This window comes from Pseudochaenichthys georgianus, chromosome 7, assembly GCF_902827115.2.
Source record: "Pseudochaenichthys georgianus chromosome 7, fPseGeo1.2, whole genome shotgun sequence".
In the NCBI taxonomy this organism is placed as follows: Eukaryota; Metazoa; Chordata; class Actinopteri; order Perciformes; family Channichthyidae; genus Pseudochaenichthys; species Pseudochaenichthys georgianus.
The window spans coordinates 10,309,645-10,330,226 of record NC_047509.1 but is presented as its reverse complement, the minus strand read 5'-3'; the positions used below and the strand labels follow the sequence as shown (position 1 = coordinate 10,330,226).

The window sequence follows — 20,582 nt, the reverse complement described above, 5'->3', positions numbered from 1 at the left end:
CCCTCCCCCACTAATCTTTCCACAGGCAATAATATGTTCACCTTGCACAACAAGTTCAGGACTTGCCTGGAGAACGTTATATCCGTGCGTCCGTGTTTGGGAAATTAGCATTGTGTACATTCACACCGCCTCCCAACTCTTTTCACCACTCCTCCTACATTCTTTCCAAATCACCTCCCCTCCCTTTTCCAACCCGATATGTTCTTCCCTTTTCTCTCTAACAACATGCGGCGCATATTCCAGCTGTTTATTAAACAATGCCAGAGATTCCTAGGAGCAGGTGATGCAGTCAATTACTCCACAATTACCTGGGTGATTATGCACAGGAGGGGAGAGAAGAGCAGTAGCAGAGGGATGGAGAGGACCTTGGCAGAGGTGGATCGGCTGCACTGGCAGTGGTTGGGGCCCAGAATGGCAAGCGATTGAGACCTTGAAGTGACAGTGCCAGAGAGAGTGCAGCTATAAAGGACGATGTGCCCCCTCACCTGCCAACAACATACGCTGACGCACATAAACAACCACAAACACAGCTTCCACATTCAGCTTCTGCCCAGTCCACTGCCGTCCTGATATCTGTGTGAATGTTGCTTTTCTGAGTCCTTATGCCTGCTGTTTTTGCTTTGGACAATAACCATACAGCGTTCCTGTGTTTTCCACGCGGCAGTTTGCCTCTACACCCTTGACAATTAGATGTCTTATACCTGAGAGGCAACAAAGAAAAGGGGGAGGACACAGGAACAGAGATAATAACATTGACAATGGTAAATACAGAAAGGAAGAAAAACACTTGGTAAAAGGTGAAAAGGTGGAATAACAGCGGACAGGGAAGTCTGTGGGTAGTTGCATGTAATCCAGTCTTAATAATATATTTGATTACATAAGAGGAGCTGCTCATTTCCTTTTTGCTTTCTACACCATTTTTAGCATATATTAAAAACAGACATATTTGGTAACACACATTTCCTTTCTCTGAAACTTACGACTAACAACCAGCGCTGCTCTGCAATCATCCGTGTGGACTGTTTTACACACTGACAGCGCAGCCCGTGTCAAGAGGGCCTGACAAGCATATCTTGGGGTAAATTGAACCACACAGTGGCTATTCTGAAACAAAAAGTGTCAGATAGAAGAAGAGGGCTTGGCGTATTGCCTGCCATGGGATCTTTATGCACTCAAATTGGAAATACTTTCACTGGCTGGGTGAATAGCAAATTGCTTAGTGTCAGCTCATCACTTAAGGAGGATTGTTGGTGGGTTTAATACTTCCCAGCACATGGATTCTCCAAATAGTCTCAAGCCATCTAACCCCTTTTCTCTCTCTCCAGGCGTCGTGACGTGTTTTGTGGCTGTCTGGGAAAACGTAGCTTTCAGTTATGACTCTCCAAACCTGTCACTTTGGCTCATCACCGTGTTGCAGATTCATTTATAAATCCGTCATCAAGAGAAAGGATAACTGGCCAGCCAAAGTAAATATGACCACATTTTAATGAGGCAGAGTTGAAGGGAAAGTATGGCAAAAATAAGTGGTTTCACAGAAGATGAGATTGTGAGTATTTTGTGATAGTATAGAGATAAAGCAAAACGTTTTTCGTGATACATTCTTTAAAAAACGAGAACATTTGTCCTTGGCATGTTCTTTATGTTCTCAGTTTGTCCACCTGTCTGTCTGCTAGCGAAGGGGCAGCATTAGGTGGTCACATGACCGTTCTGTGTTAGGGAAGATGGGCATGAGGGAATTACCTCACAGCTCCGTATCTCAAATCTGTGGGATTAAGCTCCATTAAACATGGAGCGCCGGCGAGCTTTATCTCGGGATTTCACTCTGAGACAGAGCAGAGCGCACAAGCAGGAGGGAGTCGTGAGGGAGAAATAGCGATGAAACGTCCTTCACCTTTATCGACCAAATTATATAAAAAAGGAGGGATGAGAAAAATTGCTGTTCCACAGTACAATGGTGGAGGAGAGCTTGGCCATCTTGCACTTGTGTGGGTAGCATGCTTAAACACCAAGACAGTCTAACCCTGACCACTACCTCTGTAGCTTCTGTAGATTGTGGAAAAACGGGTATTTTCTAAGGCACACTTGTGAGCCTTAACACTCCCGTACACTAGAAAGAAAACACATTCACAGAAGCACAGAAACAAGCAACTTAACTTGTACATGCACAATTAAATGGGCCGTATTATGATTTGGGGTTTTCCTCTTCCTGTCGTGTTCAATACCTTGTTGTGCATGTAATGGTCGGCAAAGGCAAACATCCCACAGTTCCCTCCAGAGGGGTTTTCTCTCCCACACGCCCCTTTGTTAACTTCTGTTACATAGTGACATGACTTTGTAACACTATGGCTTCTAATGGCTAGCGCTCCAACACATTGTATGATAGGCTGAGGGCCGGGACATCTCTAAGCGGTTGACCAATCACAACAGAGTCTTTCAGCTAACCAATCAGAGCAGACAGGGCTCTGGTTTCAGACAGAGGGTGAAAAGAGGTGCTGCAGCACAGGCAGTGTGAGAACATTAAAGCATGTACATATGTCACAGTAGACGAGAGGATCAAACATAAAAGCATGAGACCTCAAGATGAGCCTGATAGGGCCCCTTTAAAGCTCCTCAAGATGGGCTTCAAGAGTAAGAGAAGATGAATTAATCATGAAGTAACCGAATACACTGCACAATCAAATTTGGACTAGAACATTTTGAAATGCACTATTAGAGAGACTCATTTGATTAAAGGTGGGGTGGGTAAGTTTGAGAAACCGGCTCGAGATAGACTTTTTGTTATATTCCATGGAATGCTCTTAACATCCCGATAGCAATGAATATCTTAAGTGCTTTGACAACAAATCCATAAACAAATGTCATCTGTGGAAGGCGTGGTACTGTAACAAGCACGACCAATCATTTTATCCGGCCTGTCAGCCTACCATCATGGCACAAACGTATCTCGTGCCCTCATTGGTCATGTATTTTCAAATTCTAGTGCACTCGAGCTGGTTTCTCCAAAATTACCTACCCCACCTTTAAGTGTAGATCAAGTGAAATAATTATTCTTGATTTTTTCTTAGCACTGGATGACCATCAAAAAGCCTGTACTTTATTTGAAGGATCAATACGTTTTCCTTACACATTAGCACGTTGTCTGTATCTATGTGTATCTATGTTTTAGTTTCAGCACGGAAATGAACCAGCGCCTCACTCCATACATTAACTGTACAGCCTGAGGAAGAAAAAGAAAAAAGGGAGCATGCTGGGAATCGGGGTGGTCCGGTGATGAACACCTCCTGTGTCCTCCTTTCATCCTCTTTCTCTCTCTTGCTCGCTCTTCTCCCTCCTCTGGGCTGTTATTGATCTGATCTCCTTCTCTCTCAACTGGAGCCATGATTCATGTTGTTCCGCCTGGCCCTCACTCACCACACACAGACACAGTTCAGTCATGCCCTCCTCTATCTATCTGTCCATCTGTCTCTGCCTGCTCTCCCCCTCTCAGCCCTCGGGCAAATCAACCTGCCGTCCACAGAGAGCCACCATGACCTGCCCTGCCCTGCCCTGTGTGGTTAATATCATCAACTATTTATTATAACTATCTTTTACCTTATATTGTTTGTTTTAGTCATTATCATATCATCTCTTTCCCTATCAAATCATTTAGGTGGATTTTATCATTAAAGTTAACATTTGAAGTTGATTTTCTTAACTGTTTTCCTTTGGTTGTGAATGTGTTTGCATGTTGTACGCCTTCAAAGAGATGAACAAAAGGGGTACAAAACAAAAAAGCAAAAGTATGGATCTTCAGATGATGTACAATAGTGTCTATGGTATGATGTTGCTCCAGGCAACATACCCATTGTTTGCCTTTTACATTCACACAATACATCTCAAATTATGATGCAATACTTTAAAAAAGAGGCGGGACCATAAGGAACCAATAGTAGTGTTTGAATGTGTCCCATGACTCTCTGGTGGCCAATTTGAAGACCCTGTGTGTCGCCTTTCCCACAAGGATCAGCTCAGCCATTTCTCTTCAAGGAATTTGTCTAAAAACGTCATTTCCTGCGCATTTCTTGTTTGGAAAAAAATGTATTCACAATAATAGGTGAGTAAACCTTCTTTTCTAATAGTTTAATATACTTAACTAGCTAATTAGGTAATGGAAACTTGTTAAAATGCAAATGTTGCCTGGAGGCAACACCGTACCATTATGGATTCACCATGATATTGGGGTATTGTGTGTTTAGGTATAAACTGTTCAAAAGCATACCATTCATCATAGATCTACACTTTAACCAAGATACATTTGATGTTAAAGCCAACCCAACGATCTGTGCAAAGATGGGATGAGAAAAAGAAAGAAACATTGCAGGTTACCGGCCCAAGTGTCGTGCATGCATACAATAAAAGTATGGGAGTGGATCTTCTAGACTCGCTGATTGCTCTCGACAGAACAAAGATCAGGTCAAGGAAGTGGCATCACAAGATCGTGTTGCACATGACGGATTTCACGCTAGTGAATGTGTGGCTCTTGTACCGCAGGGACTGCAAGGACTGCAAGGACTGTGGCTTCCCCAAGAAAGAAGTGTACAGCCTGCTGAAATTCAAAGCTGAAGTTGCAAGTTGTCTTTGCAACGAGAGGAAAGTCTTGAAGAAGAGGGGGAGACCATCTCATAATGTTGACAGAGACCTGGCTGAGAAGAAGCACAGAGGTTCTTCCTCATCAGTGCCATCAACACATGTGCATCAAGACCACACTGACCATTGGCCTGTGTGGGTGGAGAAAAAGGGCCGGTGAAAATACCCTGGCTGTAAGGGTGAACGTGCAGTGATCACGTACCTGTGCTTCACTGCTGACAATCACTGCTTCATGAACTTCCACAAGCAGTGAGTCTAGTTTGTCAAATGGCTCAATAAAGTTTGATGAAAGATGCCTAGGCTCTTCGCGTATTTATTCCTAAAGGTTGTTTCACAATGGTACAATGTGCCTGCACTGCAGGCAACATTCAGACATGTCATCTTGTTAAAATATAAAAAATAAAGATTTTCACATTTGAATTGGCATGCAATTTAACCTGTTGAGGCTATTTAGTATTTTCCATGTGTTTTTAAATACATTTTGTTCAAATCTGAAACAATAACTCTCTTTTTTCACAACTTACCATTATGGTACAGTGTTGCCTCAAGGCAACGTACCCCAAAAAGTACCCCCAAATAATTATTTATTTAAAATGTCTTTAGATTATGTTTATTTGGTCTATTATATGACAAAAAAACACTCCAAACTTTTTTTCCCAAATGGCATCATAGTGCGTACCATAGAAGGTTAAGACGATCACTGTTTTTTTTTTTAATGTATTTATTATTCTTTAACTTTGGTTGTCATTGATGTACCAACATGTATTTTCTATGTGTCATGTGTCTTCAATTAATATTGAAAATAAGTAGATTTTCTGCATCTTGGGGATGAAAGTAGCTATGGACCTGTGTACAGGAAAAGCTAAATGTGCAATTTCACTTTTGAATCATATAACTTGAGATATCCGCCTTTGATAATAGTGATTAGGTTAAAGGCCGTTTCATTTCCTGCTAGAGAATCAAAGGACAGTTTTTTATCAATTGTTTGTGTGCGCCATTCTTACATTGTATACTATTTCCCTGTTTATTCCGGGTTCATCTCTCAAAGCGTTCCTTTCAAATGCAGAATGTCCATTTTCAGAAAGAAAAAAAAGCTAGAGAGAGCAGAGAGAGAGAGAGAGAGAGACAGAGATGTGTACAGGCCTTGCAGCTGCAGGAGCACATAAAAGCCGGGCTTCAGCTAAGGCCCCTGCTCCAATGTGTAGAAATTAATTGAGTGAAAAAAATCTGCTGTTTAAGGTTGAAGTGGGTTATGGGAGGCAGTGTAACAATTGTTTTCTGTTTGCCAGGGGCTATATATCATTCATTCCGGCTTTCTCTCTCCTCTCCGCTCGCCTCTCTCTACCTCCTTCCCTCCCTCCCCCTTACCATCCATCCACCTTCTAAGCCCCTCTTGCTCCCTCCTCGCTCCCCCCTCTCCCTTTCATCAGTCTTTTATTTTCCACAGTCCACAGTCTTTTTGATTAATTTTTATCTCTGCCATTTTCATCTATCACATTCTTTTCGGTATGACTAAACGTAATTTTCTAGCAATAACAGGCTCCATTTATGAATTGGCGTTTTACTACATGGGCTAATATATACGTTTGGTGTGGAAATGCAGCCACACATGTGACAAACATACACACACTAACAAGGATAGTTTTCCCCCTGAGATCCTGGCAGTGAAACAGAGCAAATGGACATATATGCAATCATTTGTGTGTGTGTGTGTGTGTGTGTGTGTGTGTGTGTGTGAGTGTGTGTCTCGGTGCAGCTGTCTACATGCATGCATCATTATTTAGTGACAGTGACATTAACAGGGGACCGGTGTTGACACACAATGCAGAACAAGCTTAGCACCCCCTTGGGCTTAAACAAATGACTCATTCTCTTTCCACATTTTAATGTTCAATAGAAATCCACACAGACTGTTGATGCCTTTCATTTCAGCACTATCAACAAAAAATACACATCAAAACAACAACAAAAACAAGGAACGCCATTGAAATCAACAGAAAGGGAAGAGAAAAGATACTTGAAGCGGAAACCCGTTACTTTGAACAAGAACAAGGTTGCAAACACAAGAATATAGATATTGTGAAGAAAAGGAACAGAAGGCAGGACGACAGAGTTATGAACAAAATGTACAACACAAGAGCATTAGTGACAATACTTGAATCTGCATTCATATGTTGCCTAAAGCAGACGGGGGTAACCCTGTTTCCCGAGTTAAACTCCTCTTTAGCTTCCTTTCATGTACAATATCAAACCTTTCAATATCACTCTGAGGAAAGCACAGTTGCTCACTCTGTATAATTCTATACAAACACTTAACCATTCTCTTTGAACTTTGCAGCTCCACTCATTATACCTCCTTTGAAGAGTGGATGTTGGAGCAATGCTACATTTTGATTTTGCAGCTATTAAATGTAACACAGCAGCAAATTACATCTAAACCTCTGTGTTGCTGCTTAATAATACATAGACCGTGTGCAGAAGCCAGCGGAAAGATAAAGGTAGCCGATGAGCGAGTATAACAAATTCATCTCGCTGCAAACGTCAATACTCAAATATTTTCTGCAGATGAAGCAGAAAAGGCGGCTGTGGGATTGCGGGTCCAGCTGTACTGCCTTCATGAGGAAGGAGGAGATAATGTCCCTACATGATTTCTCCTCACAGCCCTTGCCCCTATATCTTAAACACGGGTGCTGCTCTCCCCGTCTGAAGAATATGAAAAGAACCAAGTGTTCCAGGGCCAGCAGGGGAAGGAAGACATTGTTCTGCCAAGGCCTTACAGCATCCGAAGAAAACTCGCTACAGGAATGGCCCCGTATTAACAGAGTCAATCGGAAGAAGCTGCTTTTCCAAAGTGAAGACGCAGGTAAGAAAGAGAAAGAGGAAAGGGAACAAGATAAAGACAGATGGAGAGAACAGGGAAACTCGCAGATTCAGTACAAGCCGTGTCCTGAAGAGCTATCAGAGGCATTTCCAGCAATCTATATAATGCATTTTTCAGGTTTTCAGGAATAGAAACCCACTCTTGGATTGAACTCAATAGTCAAGACTTCGGATGGCTCTTTGGTCCTGGCCTGAAGTCAAAATGTTGGAGAAATGTGTAAAGCAGCCATAAGCCTGTTGTAAATCATTAAATAGAGATTTAGCAAAGAACTTGCACCCTGACAGAAGCGCGGTGAGTTGATGCCGCAACAACTTGCTTTCCTTTGAACTCCCAACCTTTAGAATCGAGAGAATCCACTGAATCTAACATTGGTTTGAGGTCTAGAACAGAACGTACTTTCCAGTGCATATCACTGCACAATGTATCACTTGGTGTGGTTGCTTCTGAGCAGAATGAATCTCTGAAGAATATTTTGGCCTGGATCTGAAAATAAGGAGAAGCCTTGGTTGAAAGTAGCTAATTACCATAAAAACCCAGGCTCTGGGTTGCCAAGGGATTTATGTTTTGCTCACGAGACCAAACAAAAACAGAATTCACAATCCAAGTCATGCAAAGCCATCTCACTGCCTGCAGTTCTCTGTTTTCTTCACCTTTTCTACAAACCTCCTGCCCCTGCTTTGCATCTCTGGAGTTGGTTCTGCTGTGCTACTCCCATGGGGTTACATATATCAGACCCTGGCAAACTCAATTGATTTGGTGCACCAACAGCATCATTAAGGATAGTGAGTGACATATGAAGAACTGGTAAGCACCCCCTCTTTCTGTCTCAATAGATTTGGAGGCCAAGAATCCCCAAAGAATGGAAACAGCCATATGGCCTGCAGTCATCTCCAATCCTGTATTTGACTCTGTTCCATTATTCTTCTGAATTGGTTCTTACCACTGGAGCACTGAAGGTGTGCATAGCGGCTGGACAGATCTCTCCTTTTCACTGGAACCCAGGAGAGAGGGGGGGCTAAAGATATTCAAAGCCAGTCATTAAATGTAAGTCAAATCCCACAAGCTTTAAAAAAAAAAAATATATATATATATTTGTCAGGCCTTTTTCTCAGAGACATTACTTCCTTACCTTTCGAAACAAAAAAGCGGACACCCATGGAGACGCCTCATTATGAAAACACAATAACATGGGCAACACGCAGTAAATTCAATTACAAAGGCTGTCAATAATGCACAGCTTTTTGACGTGCACCCTACAGCGACCTTTCTAAAATTACCCCTCTTAAATCCAGCTGCTCGATTGAAACGGTGATAACGGGGTCAGCATGAAAGGCAGACTGGGAGCTTAACTGCTGCAGAGTGATTTGGCAATTGTAAGAACTACGAAAGGAAAACTAATTACTGTGGTCTTGAAGGAAAAACATGGTTAAAGTGGACACTCCCAACGCTGGGGGTAAGGCGTTCATGTGGGAAGGCTTTGGTTCAGTCGCTAATAACAACGTAACAACCCCCATTAAGCCATTATGCTGGAGAGGGGATTACTGCTTTAATCTACTGTGGAGTATACAACAGAAAATCACGCAATAACTAAAATGGATATCTGGCTTCATCACCTACCTCCTGTGCTTGGCAACATCGACAGATAAATGCTGCAATTTCAAACATGGCTTTTGTAATGATTGCATTTGCTTCCAGTGTGATTTATTATACATTACACCATGACTTTTCTATTATTTGTATTAAGCATGACTAAATGAGAACTATACTTCCTGTGCCTATGCAACCACTTATTGACTAGTACTGTACTGTATATGAGAGCAGGAGGTTAGGCGTTATAACCATGGAAACTGTTCTTTGAAATATCACACGCAGATTGGTCATAACTCCTCCACAATCAGGACATTCAACAAGGAAGAACAAGCTGTTTGAGCTACGAGGTGAAGGAAGAAGTAGTGAATAAGAGCGCTGGCTCCAGGAGAAGAGAGAAGACAATGGAAACAGATTGATTAACTGTCGTTACAGCGAAGGCAGCTGACGGTTGACTTAAAGACAGCCTATACGTTTGAATAAAAATGGAAAATACAAACTTGTTTTGTAGCTTTGGGAATTGCCTGTCTCAGTAATCTGATCTTAATTTCACAGTTGACTTGGAGCAGGGAGAAGAGGGGGAGCATGTCACCTCCTCTCAGAAACAGCGGTTTGTTTCGGGCCCTCTCACATCTGGACACACAATCTGGCGATATCAGCCACTGCATCTGTAAATCAGTGCTACCACTGCGACTGAACACACTAACAGTCACCCAAATCTATTTCACAGATATGCAGCTAGTTTGATTATAACTCACCAATGCCACGCACCCTTGTGGCCATGACATCGTGAATTGTTTTTCATCAAGTTTTAACTAGCAGACAAAAAAAGTAAGAAGCTGCAGAGAGTCTTTTGAAGTCAGATATAAATGTGCTTGGATGGACAAAAAACTTCAGAGTCTGATTTGCTGCAAAAGAAATTGCTAGACCCCTCGTAAAAAGAGGAGTTAAATGTTGAAGGTCATGTGATATTGAACGCCAATGCAGTGTAGCATCCAGCGTGCATCCACTAGCATCCACTCCATTACAACATTAGCATCTAATGTTTTGACATTTGTCTTCATTATTATCAATGAACAGAGGCGATTGAGCCACCAGCATGCTCCATTACCTTCCTTCATTGCACAGTTGCACAGTTGAAATCACACATTAGGGTGGATCCAACATGAAATGACAAGTTACAGGGGCTAAGGATGCACCAGCTGATTATTTAGGTGGTGGAGGGTGAGAGGTCTGGATGAACGGATGGAGCTGAGGCAGGGATGGGAGTTAGGGAATTGGTAGAGAACTGTATTGGCATTAAAGTCGGGGGAGCGTGGGGGCGCAGAGCAGCACAGCGCACCTTAAGAGGAGAAGCTCATTTCAATCGGTATAATTAGCCTGTGGTAATGAAATAAGTCAGAGGCACTGCCACCTTTACTTAAGAGAAAATCGATCTGCATTTTAGGGAGTTTATTAAAGCTTAGGAATAATGGGGAGAAAGGATAGAAGAGGTGGAGGAGATGGGAGGGGGGTTAAGTTGACATTAACAGCTAATCAGATTAGAAGATGTGCTAGCGCTTGACAAGAAGCAGAAGAGAGATCAGCTGGAGTTTATCAAAGCAGATGTGTCTGCGGTCTCTGCTATTTCACAGCGAGAAGCCAGGGGATGCTAGAGCTATGCACACACTGAGACCTACAGCCTGAATTAAGATGACATCACTCTGTGGGAGAATAAGTCAATCGAATCGTGGTGTAACCTGACTGATAGACAGCCACTGGGCGTCCTCGTTACAGTGAGCCGGCTGCAAAGGATTCCCATGGAAGCTTGGTCATGGTCAGGAGCTGGTAACAACTTGGTAAGAGCAGGGTGCGGTGAGATAATCACTGATGGACATCTTTCCTCAGGTGCCCCAAATGCATGCTGGGATGCTGCTTGCTCATTTATCCAGCCGTCTGGCCGACTCACTTGGAGTGATGGGGGAGACGTCAGGAAGGCAGGCTGCTATTTCACGGCCTGTTAAGCGCTAATGCCGCAACATGCCCTGCGCTCCAATGTTAGGCAACAGGGAGCATTACCACCCAAGTAAAGGTTCTGTCCTTCTGGACAGTGGACTTGGAGAGCGGTGGAATGAGTGGTGGAGGAACAAGGGGAGCACAGAAGAGGGAGTGGAGCAGGACGATGACAAATCTAGTGAAATAATTAAAAGGCAGGGAAATGAAAGACAGAGAAAGAGAGGGGAGAGAGAAAGACATAGAGAGTAAAAAGTATAGACAAAGAGAGGGAGGGAAAAATAGAGGAGAGCCTTAGTTTACACGGGCTGCTGAGCCAGCACTGCGGAGCAGACAGGACAGCAGCAGCACGCGCCGACATCCACTCCTGCCACGCTAGGCTGCCTCTTGCAGGCCCCAGAAGGCCCCTCGCTCCAGGGCTCGCAGCCTTTTTCTCGCCGGAGCCACTGAGCATCACTTGCCTGAACCCCCCACAACACTTGTCCTCTCTGTGCACCAAACCTGGCCCATGTAATAACCACAGCACCTCTATTAGGGACTGGGTGTCTGGGGAATCAGAGCAGATACACAGCACAGCATGAGTGATGACAAACAACTGAGGTTATGTTCAAGTTAAGTCGACTCTTTGTACTCTTGTATAATGAATGATGTATTGTAATGGGTCTTTCTCTTCTACTTCTAAATACAGTTGTACGCAGACATAGATAGCGCTTTATTCTTTCCTGTGGTCTTGTACTTTCAGTGAACTAAAGGCAAAGGTCAAGTCATTTGTATGTGCTTACAATACACATGGTGGGTCATGGTTCCCATCATAGGCTGTTTGCAGCAGTGATGGATCGCCTCCTCTGTCAGTCTTGAAGGGTGAGGTGTAAGAAAGACATGACTCAGGTCCTCCAAGGTTGCAGGATGTGTACATAAACACAGTCTCAGCAGTGCAAGTCAGCACAGACAACGTGTGCACGGTATCTTTATGCACAGGCCTGCGATATGTATGTGAATTAGCAGTAGTTCATGTCCAATTGCTGCTAGTATATGTAAGTCTTTATCTATTTGTTTTTTTATATGTCTGTAAAATTGTTATTGTAATACAGAATATGTCTATGTTAAGTGTTTGTTGATTGTTATGTACCCACCCAGGGACCGCAGATTGAAATGAGCTAATAGCTAAATGTAGCATCCATTATCTCTTCTCTTTTTTAAATGACGGTATTTGTATGCATGGTCCTTTTTTAATAAAGACATAATAATAAAGATAATTTCTATGTTATCCCATGAGGCCCTGAGTCAGTGTCTACCTCTCTCACCTTCACACCTTGAATGCTGATGCTAACAGCAATTAGCTGTGGTAAATTAGACCGGTTACAACATACTGGATCTCTCACAGCAGAATGACAGGATGGAGTTTTACACTCAGTGAACCGCCATCAGTCTGTATGTGTGAGTCATGATGACTGTGCTGTAGTACATCCTCTATCTGATGTTGTTGCACACTGCACACTACAGGTTTAGCGTTTGGATAGCCTCTGACTTGTAATTGCTACTGATGGACACGAAATACTGTATTAGTCACAGTAACTCAATGTTCATGTCCAAATTGTAAAGGAAAGTGTATTCCTTTAAAACTCAAATGTTATATTGTATGCCCCATTTTTGTTTTCCAGCACATGTTCAATGCATCTTATAAAGTGAGTCATTGGGCATCCCTAGCACAATTCAGTCACAATGCGGCAAGTGACCAGAACTAAATAGCACAACATGTAGCACATCAAATGAATCTGAAGACTGCCCTGGATTCAGGACTTCCTTGTGTTTTATGTCACGTGATTCCTCACCTTAAGAGCCAATCTCATTGGATATGGCTTGCAAGGAAAACATTTTATATTAATTGTATAAAGCTGGGACTGCTGGTCACAGAGGTCTGGATATTTTTATACCATATATGTTTCTCCTTGTCCATGGAGACAGCTACGAACCCACAGAAGAAAACGCGCTATAAGAGGCCAAGAGAAGAACCCAAGTTACAGTGTGCTGTGATGTGCCAGTTACGAGAGTTGCTTTAAAGTAAAACGGCTACTTTTCTGGAGCATTGACCAGAATTGATGCTGGAAAATAGGACAGTGGCATAATGTACACTTTTCTGTTATGGAGCAGTGCCTCTTTTTGCTGATGTTAACCAAACTGATAGAACAGACAGCAGAAGTAAGGTAAATAATTGTCTGTTATTAATGGAAATCTTATACTTTAGATATACGTTTACTTATATTTGTATGCATCAGCTGGCCTTTGAAATAACTGCACATGTACAAGTCATGTTTACCAGACAGGAGCCAGTTATTTCTCCTACCATATCATCATTGAGTAAGAAATGCTAGCGTTGCCCTTTATGTAAGACAGCACTTTCCATCCCTTTCTGCAGGCGTATGTGTACTGCAAAATGGTGGGAATTGACAATAACCTGTATTCACCTGGTAATATAACCGTATAAATGCATGCTGGCTGAGTAAACCTTCTGAGAAGCCAGAACTGTCAGGAAGCAGAAACATTTGTAACAGTCTAAAAGGATGGATGTGTGTAGTCCCAACAGGTTATCAGACCTCTGCAGGACCGGAGATGACACTGAGCTGGCAAGGCGAGGGAAGAGGGCCATTTTCTTAGAGTGACAAATATCTGGAGGAGTACAAACAGGGAGCAAAGCCCCTGTTGAGAGAATGCCTGAGCTTTGTCTTTGTCGCACTGTGTCACAGACTCACAGCACCGCTCCCTGAGGTGTGTGGTTCTGCGGTGTGTACATGTGCACACACGGAAAAAGGACACAAAAAAAATCCCACATCTCTTATTACTCTTCTTTAACTTCTGTGCTTTCGGCACCTGTGAAAAACACCAGCCTTACACTACTGAAACTCAGGAACAGAATCTGAGGTTGAGACGTCTTATAATTGGATTGCTTATATTCAATCAGGGTGTCAACACTGTATTGGCACCACCTGAGCCAGCCAGACAGATACATCCGGTCCTTTTATTGCCGTGACTTGTATAGCGAGTGACGTGGGGTGAGGTGTAGGAACGCTAGCTCCACAGTACTGCTTTGAGCCAGCAAGATTAATGTAGGCTCTCTGGAGCAAAGGCAACATCCACAGCCTTAATAAGGTACAAACAATCGGTTCCACTCCACTGGCTTCCCAGGGAACCGGTTGTTGTGCCGCATTGTTTCTTGGCAAGGCTCCTCGGAGACATGGGTCTACTGCAGCATGTGACTGTCTCCATTACAGCCAGGGGAGAGCTCAGTGTAGACCTGTGTTAGTCTGTGTCAGTGTGAAGGCTGGCTCTCGTCCATCCCAAACCCACCCCCACCTGTTCACTCCCTCCAAAATCCAAACTCTTGTAAGCGCACTCACCTCGACTCCTTGCACTTTCAACTTCATGTGATCCTCCCGTGTGGTCTTCCCGTCTTTCCTCTTCTTCCAGCAGTAGCCATCCTTTCTGTACTTCACCTTCTTCCTGTTGTACAATATCATCGACCCATTCTGCGGCCTGGATCCGTGGAGACGGGACAGAGAGAGGGGAGAGCAAAAGGGAAAAAAGACGAGATGAGAAGGATCTTTAGGCAAAGCAGCACAGCTCGGGGACTCATTTGAGATATGTACAAAGAGGCCCGACACAAATCTGCACCAGGCAGAAAATGCACCAGTGACTTAGATGACAAGACTTCTTTACGGTGTTTTTTAACACTGGTATGCACACTTTGACGATGAACAAAGCACCCTTCAGCATACATTTCTCCCAATGAGAAGAGTGTGTGCTGGGGGCAGCTTAAGTGTCACCTCTTCTCACTGAGTACATTACATGAAGGACAGTGTGTAAGGCAAGTAGCTTTGGGTTCAGGGGAGCTGGAGTTGGGGGGGCTTCCTTTCTTATCTCTCATTCATCCAACTTAAATGAGTTGTGGTGTTGGAAGTCCCTAAAGCCCCTGTCACACTGTCCCGAAGTTGACACCCGATGGACACACGAATATGGAATTGTGAATTTCGCACGAAGATGGCCCCGAACCCCACACGAAGGCAACATTTACATTACATTTAAGACATACAACTGCAATGAAAGTACCAAAAACAATTATGTTACAGTACTATGATACTGTACTGATATCTTCAGACTTTGTTCTTTACTTTATCCGTCTTTATATGTAGAAGATATACTTTCAATGATATGATGTTGTTTCCATAGCAACAACAACTTCCTGTCAACTCTCCTTCAAAATAATATATTATATCCTTTTTAGTTTCACAGAACACAAATTGGGTTATTTACATAATATGTTTACATGATTTTGTTGTGCAATAAAACAACCCGATGGACACACGATAAAGGAAATGTTCAAATTCGGCTGTGATCGTAGCAACATCGGGCCATTCGCGAGGGCATCTTAAGCCTTCGTATGACCGCTGGCGGAGTTTCTCAGGCTCCGGCAGCAACTTCGTGAGCGGTGGCAAAATCTTTGACATGCCAAAAAATAGCCGAAGGACCTTGCGAAGGTTCATTTTCGTGTTGAATTCGTGTGTCCATTTTGCCCTTCGTAAGGCCATCGTTAGGGCATCTTGTTATCATCGGTGCCATCGGGCATTCGCCCAATGAGGGCGAATGCACCGATGATAACACGAAGATGACACGACTTGACAAGATCCCTCACGAGTGCCTTACGAAGTTGCCGCTCACGAAGTTGCTGCCGGAGCCTGAGAAACTCCACCGGCGGTCGTACGATGGCTTAGATGCCCTCACGAATGGCCCGATGTTGCTACGATCACAGCCGAATTTGAACATTTCCTTTATCGTGTGTCCATCGGGTGTCCATTTCGGGACAGTGTGACAGGGGCTTTAAGGGGGAGCGAAGATCCTCCCTCACACTCCATTCATAATTCATTCTCCCTCTTTGAAGCACTTTGAATTACCCTGCGTCGAAAAGTGCTATATAAATAAACTTGCCTTGCCTTGCCTCCACCAGACCACAGCCTGTAGGCTCATAATGACATAATGTAACTATTTGATGATAATCTGCCTTTCCACTTTGATTTGTAACAGAGGCATTTGGCGCTCAGTGTTAAACATTAACAGAAAGTGTAGCATAAAACATTTATGGCTTACGCAACAATTAGTGAGCGGTTTAACATGGTTTTGAGTGGGTTTATTTGTTTTTGATTGTATCGTTGAGTGGCTGTGTGTCATCGGTATGAATCCATACGTCACATTAATTTCCCACACAGTTTTGCACTCAACACACACATATTCATATTTCTGAAATGAGAACAGCTTTGCCTCAGTGTTTGGGGCCTCACAGTGAATAACTAGGAAAGCAGCTGAAGAAGCAGTGTAACTGTTGCTTAACCAACCAATCAGCAGGTGAGCCTTATCAGCCATGTGTTCATTGCTTACATACACAGACACAACACACACAGACACAACACACACAGACACAACACACACAGACACAAACATATGCAAAATAATATAGCAAAACTCAAAGAACAAAAGCTGGGTAGATTTGTGTTGTCTCGAACAATATTCAAAATAAGCAAAACCCGACGGTTGTTTTGCATTGTTTGGTTAATTATTGTAAAGGGGTTTTTTTTCACAAGGTTTATTTATAACGCTGCATGCATCATTTTGCAGGGCTGCCTTTTGGGGCCAGGGCGCATGTTTATCTTGGTATCACTCATCAATCATTTTTCCCGGTCGGATCTCAGGGGCCAGCGGAGAAGGAGGAGAAGTAGGGGGGGTGGGGTCCCTGCAGTCCCCCCTCTGTGGCCCCTGACAGCACCTTCTAATGAGAGACGCCACTCACACATTGACATGCTCAGTCCTTGCTGATCTCCCTTCTTCCCTTTCCTCCTCCCTTCCTCTCTTCCTTGCCGTCAGTCAACTCAAGCTGCGCTCCAGGGACCGTCTTTGTCTCCTCCCTGGCTCCGTCTCTTTTCCTGCCTTCTCCCCCCTCTCTTGTTTCATCTGTCTCAGGATTTCTTAACGCCACTCTCCCACACCGCCCTCTCTCCTGCTGTTTTCTCCTCACTCACTGCCCTCCCTTGTTCAATACTCAGCATACTTTGCAGAAAACAACTATTAAACATACACTTGTATTGGTCAGTTTGAAATGTGGAACTGCTCAATGGCTGAGGGATATACACACAGTATAAATTGTGTTGTAGTTTACAGCATCCGTAATGTCACCCGTCGTCGAGGAGCGGTCGTAAATGGCACTCATGAACTAAGAACTTTGCAGATTGCTGCAATTTCAAGATATTTGCATCCCAAATGTCTTTTGAAGGACACTCGTTTGACATGCCTGCATCAGCACTTGGTATCAATCAAAAAGCAGAATGGCCCCCTCTACCAGGGCGATTCCTATTATTTGTTTCGATATCATTCTCGGTTTTGTCCTTCAAAAGATACAAGGAGCGTGTGCTTCTTAAAATGTGGCTCAGCTTGAGACAAAAAGATGGGCGCAGATGAGATAAGGCAGAAAATCAAATGACACAGGGCTATCTGATCTCCTCCAGAGCACTGGAAATTGGGGTGAGGCTTCAGTGTCAAAGGCTCCACGCCGTATTTATCGGCTCTGCGCGAAAACGTATTCGCTCAGCTATTTTTGAGGGACTGTTAAGGAGATGCTATTTTCAATTTAAGGCACTTTGGACCCGTAGGAAAGCGCCTAGGCATCCACTCTGGAGTCGGCCTAAGGCAGAGGCCAGTCTAAAATGCATGCTATGGCAACATAATGTGTCTCTTCCACTCCTGCTGTCTCCCTCTCCCTCCCACTCATCCATTTCCACTGTATACTTAGGCGTTTCAATTAATCTTATCAGAATTATACATATTTATACATGAGGGGAAAAGCTAACCGCTCTGTTATCAAAGAAGCGTGACAGGAGGCTCTCTGTCTCAGATGCCTAAATGTGGCAGATTAATATGGAAATACAGGCCTCTGACAAAGTGCACACTGCCGCCTCGCTGTTCTTTGGAGTTTGCAACGATAATAAGCTTTACCCTCAGGGTGGCGTTAGGCCTTGTCCAGTCCTTTAGGAATCATTCATTTACCCAGGTAATGGCATACACTCAATCAGATTTGTTCATTTGAAAAAGTCAGGGGGGGAGTGGGGAGTTTATGAGGTTGGTGATGTGTTCTGCATGGGTAACAAAGTCCTGGCCCACAGGCAGGCGATACACAGCTCACAGGCTCAGCTTCACTGTCTAAAGGCCAACGGGTAGTACACAAAGAAAGGAGGAAGAAGCTAAAACAGGAAGATAGAGAGGGAGAGACAAATCTGTGTGACTGTGAGAGAATATCTTGTTCCAACGGAGATCAGCAGGACAATCCACAGCTCTGGTGAATCATCATAAAATCCTAAAATGTTCTGACTTTATAAACATTTCATTTATAGAGAACAAAAACTGGCTTGGGGAAATGCAATCCCATTTTTGGTAACTATACTGTAAGCCATTTATAGAAAGTCAATAAACGAGAAAAAAACAGAGATTATAGTTTGTCCTCAATAAATGACTCAAAATACATGAAAACACTGTTACTGTTGTACCAGGACCAAAACCACTCAACTGGATCAAGTGTACTGTAAGGAAATATTTTGTTCTTGGAGAACTGGTGTAGCAGTAATAGCTGTAGCCCCTTTTCTATTCCCCATGATGCCCTTGGTTTGATTAATACAATTCATACTGCTTTTCTCCCCAGCAAGCTCAACTGGCAGTGCAGCCAAGAGGAGAGGAGAGGAGAGGAGAGGAGAGGAGAGGAGAGGAGAGGAGAGGAGAGGAGAGGAAATCAGAATACAGGGCGATATAAGAAAGGAAAGGAAAGAAGAGGAGATCTGGGCAAAAGAGCTGGGCCGTAAAGGCTTTGAAGATCGGAGGGTGAACTGCTCGGGGCCCGAAGTGGCTCAGGGGGAGGCGACACCTGCTGTTCTCAATTACCCCTCAGAGCCTTCAGTCATCTCAGCCTTTACCCCTCAGTGTCAACCACACTCACACACACTCATCCAAACACACCAACCCTATTACTGTAAGTAATACATATGAGGCAGAAATATGCCCCTGAGCCATCACACACACACACACACACACACACACACACACACACACACACACACACACACACACACACACACACACACACACACACACACACACACACACACCACACACACACACACACACACACACACACACACACACACACACACACACACACACACACACACACACACACACACACACACACACACACACACACACACACACACACACACACACACACACACACACACACACACACACACACACACACACACACACACACACCAAGTTCCCGGTAACCCTGTTGCTCCATGTAGGATAACATTAATAGCCAGAAGAGTGACAGAACATCAATAACACAGTGATGCTGGTCATTACAGCTTCTGTCAATCTCAGGTAAAACATGGGTCACATGTGTTCAAACACACGCGTGCGTACACACATCTGGGGCTGTCGACACCGAGCAGAGGTGTTTCACGTGTAATGTAATTAGACTTCAAGCAAGGGTGCTCTATTAGATAGCACATCATTTTTGAGCTGGATGTGTGAGCAGAAAGGTGCTGGCGCCGCGTCGGGGGCTCCTATCTGGACGCATCACGTGCAATTGATGACTCGCAGATAAGCCCTCCCCTCAGCCCTGCCAAAGAATGCATCAGGAAGTGGGGCGTTCGCTAAAACTACTTTAAATGTAAATCTGCCACGGCCTCAGGATTGAGATTCATTGTCTGCGCTGCTCTGAACCCCTCCAACTCCCCCGTTAGTGTTCGTATGTCGAGACGCCGCGGGTCGCGCAGCTCTTTGACTGCCAATGAGGCCTCGGCGCCCGGTCACTGTGATGCCCACAGTTCTTACTCCTCTTGTCCCTAGTGGCCTCAGCTATCAGCCATGAATGCTTAATTATAATTGGTAATTACGGGGGTGATGGGTCAGTCAACTGGAACACGTTAGGCAACATCTTTTAAATCATATCGCATCATCCCCTTTTGCCGTATACTGTTTTCTCACTCTCCCGGAATGTCTGCTAAATGGTCATCTTTAATGAGGATTAGGGGGAAACAGTGAAAGCAGCTGAATTAGACTGAGATGAATCAGGAATTTAAGTTTCTTAATATTATATCACGTATCTCCAAGGCTGTACAGATGGAGCTCAATGTTTGTTTACCCTACCCAATGTGTTCAACTAAATACAACAGTAATGATGAGCGGGTAGCTGCGCCCCTGGAGTTGTAATTCAGGGTATAGGGAGACAGATCGTGCGCCTCCCCTCTTTCTCGCTATCTATACGCCTATGCCTGCCACAGAACTCAGGCCCTGGCCCCTTGCCCTCCAGCACAAAACAGATGTTCTCCCCGCAAAAAAAAATCACAGACAATTTACAAAGAATATAAATAACGGTCGTAGCTCCACATCAGTGTCTCTGTCC

The 20,582-nt window shown here is 43.9% G+C and overlaps 1 protein-coding gene across 9 annotated transcripts in view; it reads right to left on the bottom strand.

The window, feature by feature from the left end:
• camta1a (calmodulin binding transcription activator 1a) overlaps positions 1–20,582 on the bottom strand; it is a 314,780-nt gene that overhangs the window by 115,653 nt on the left and 178,545 nt on the right. For all 9 annotated transcript variants that reach the window (XM_034087486.2, XM_034087476.2, XM_034087478.2 and 6 more), the window contains one exon: positions 14,482–14,617. In XM_034087486.2, coding sequence (XP_033943377.1) covers positions 14,482–14,617 — 136 coding nt within the window. The remainder of the gene's footprint in view (positions 1–14,481; positions 14,618–20,582) is intronic.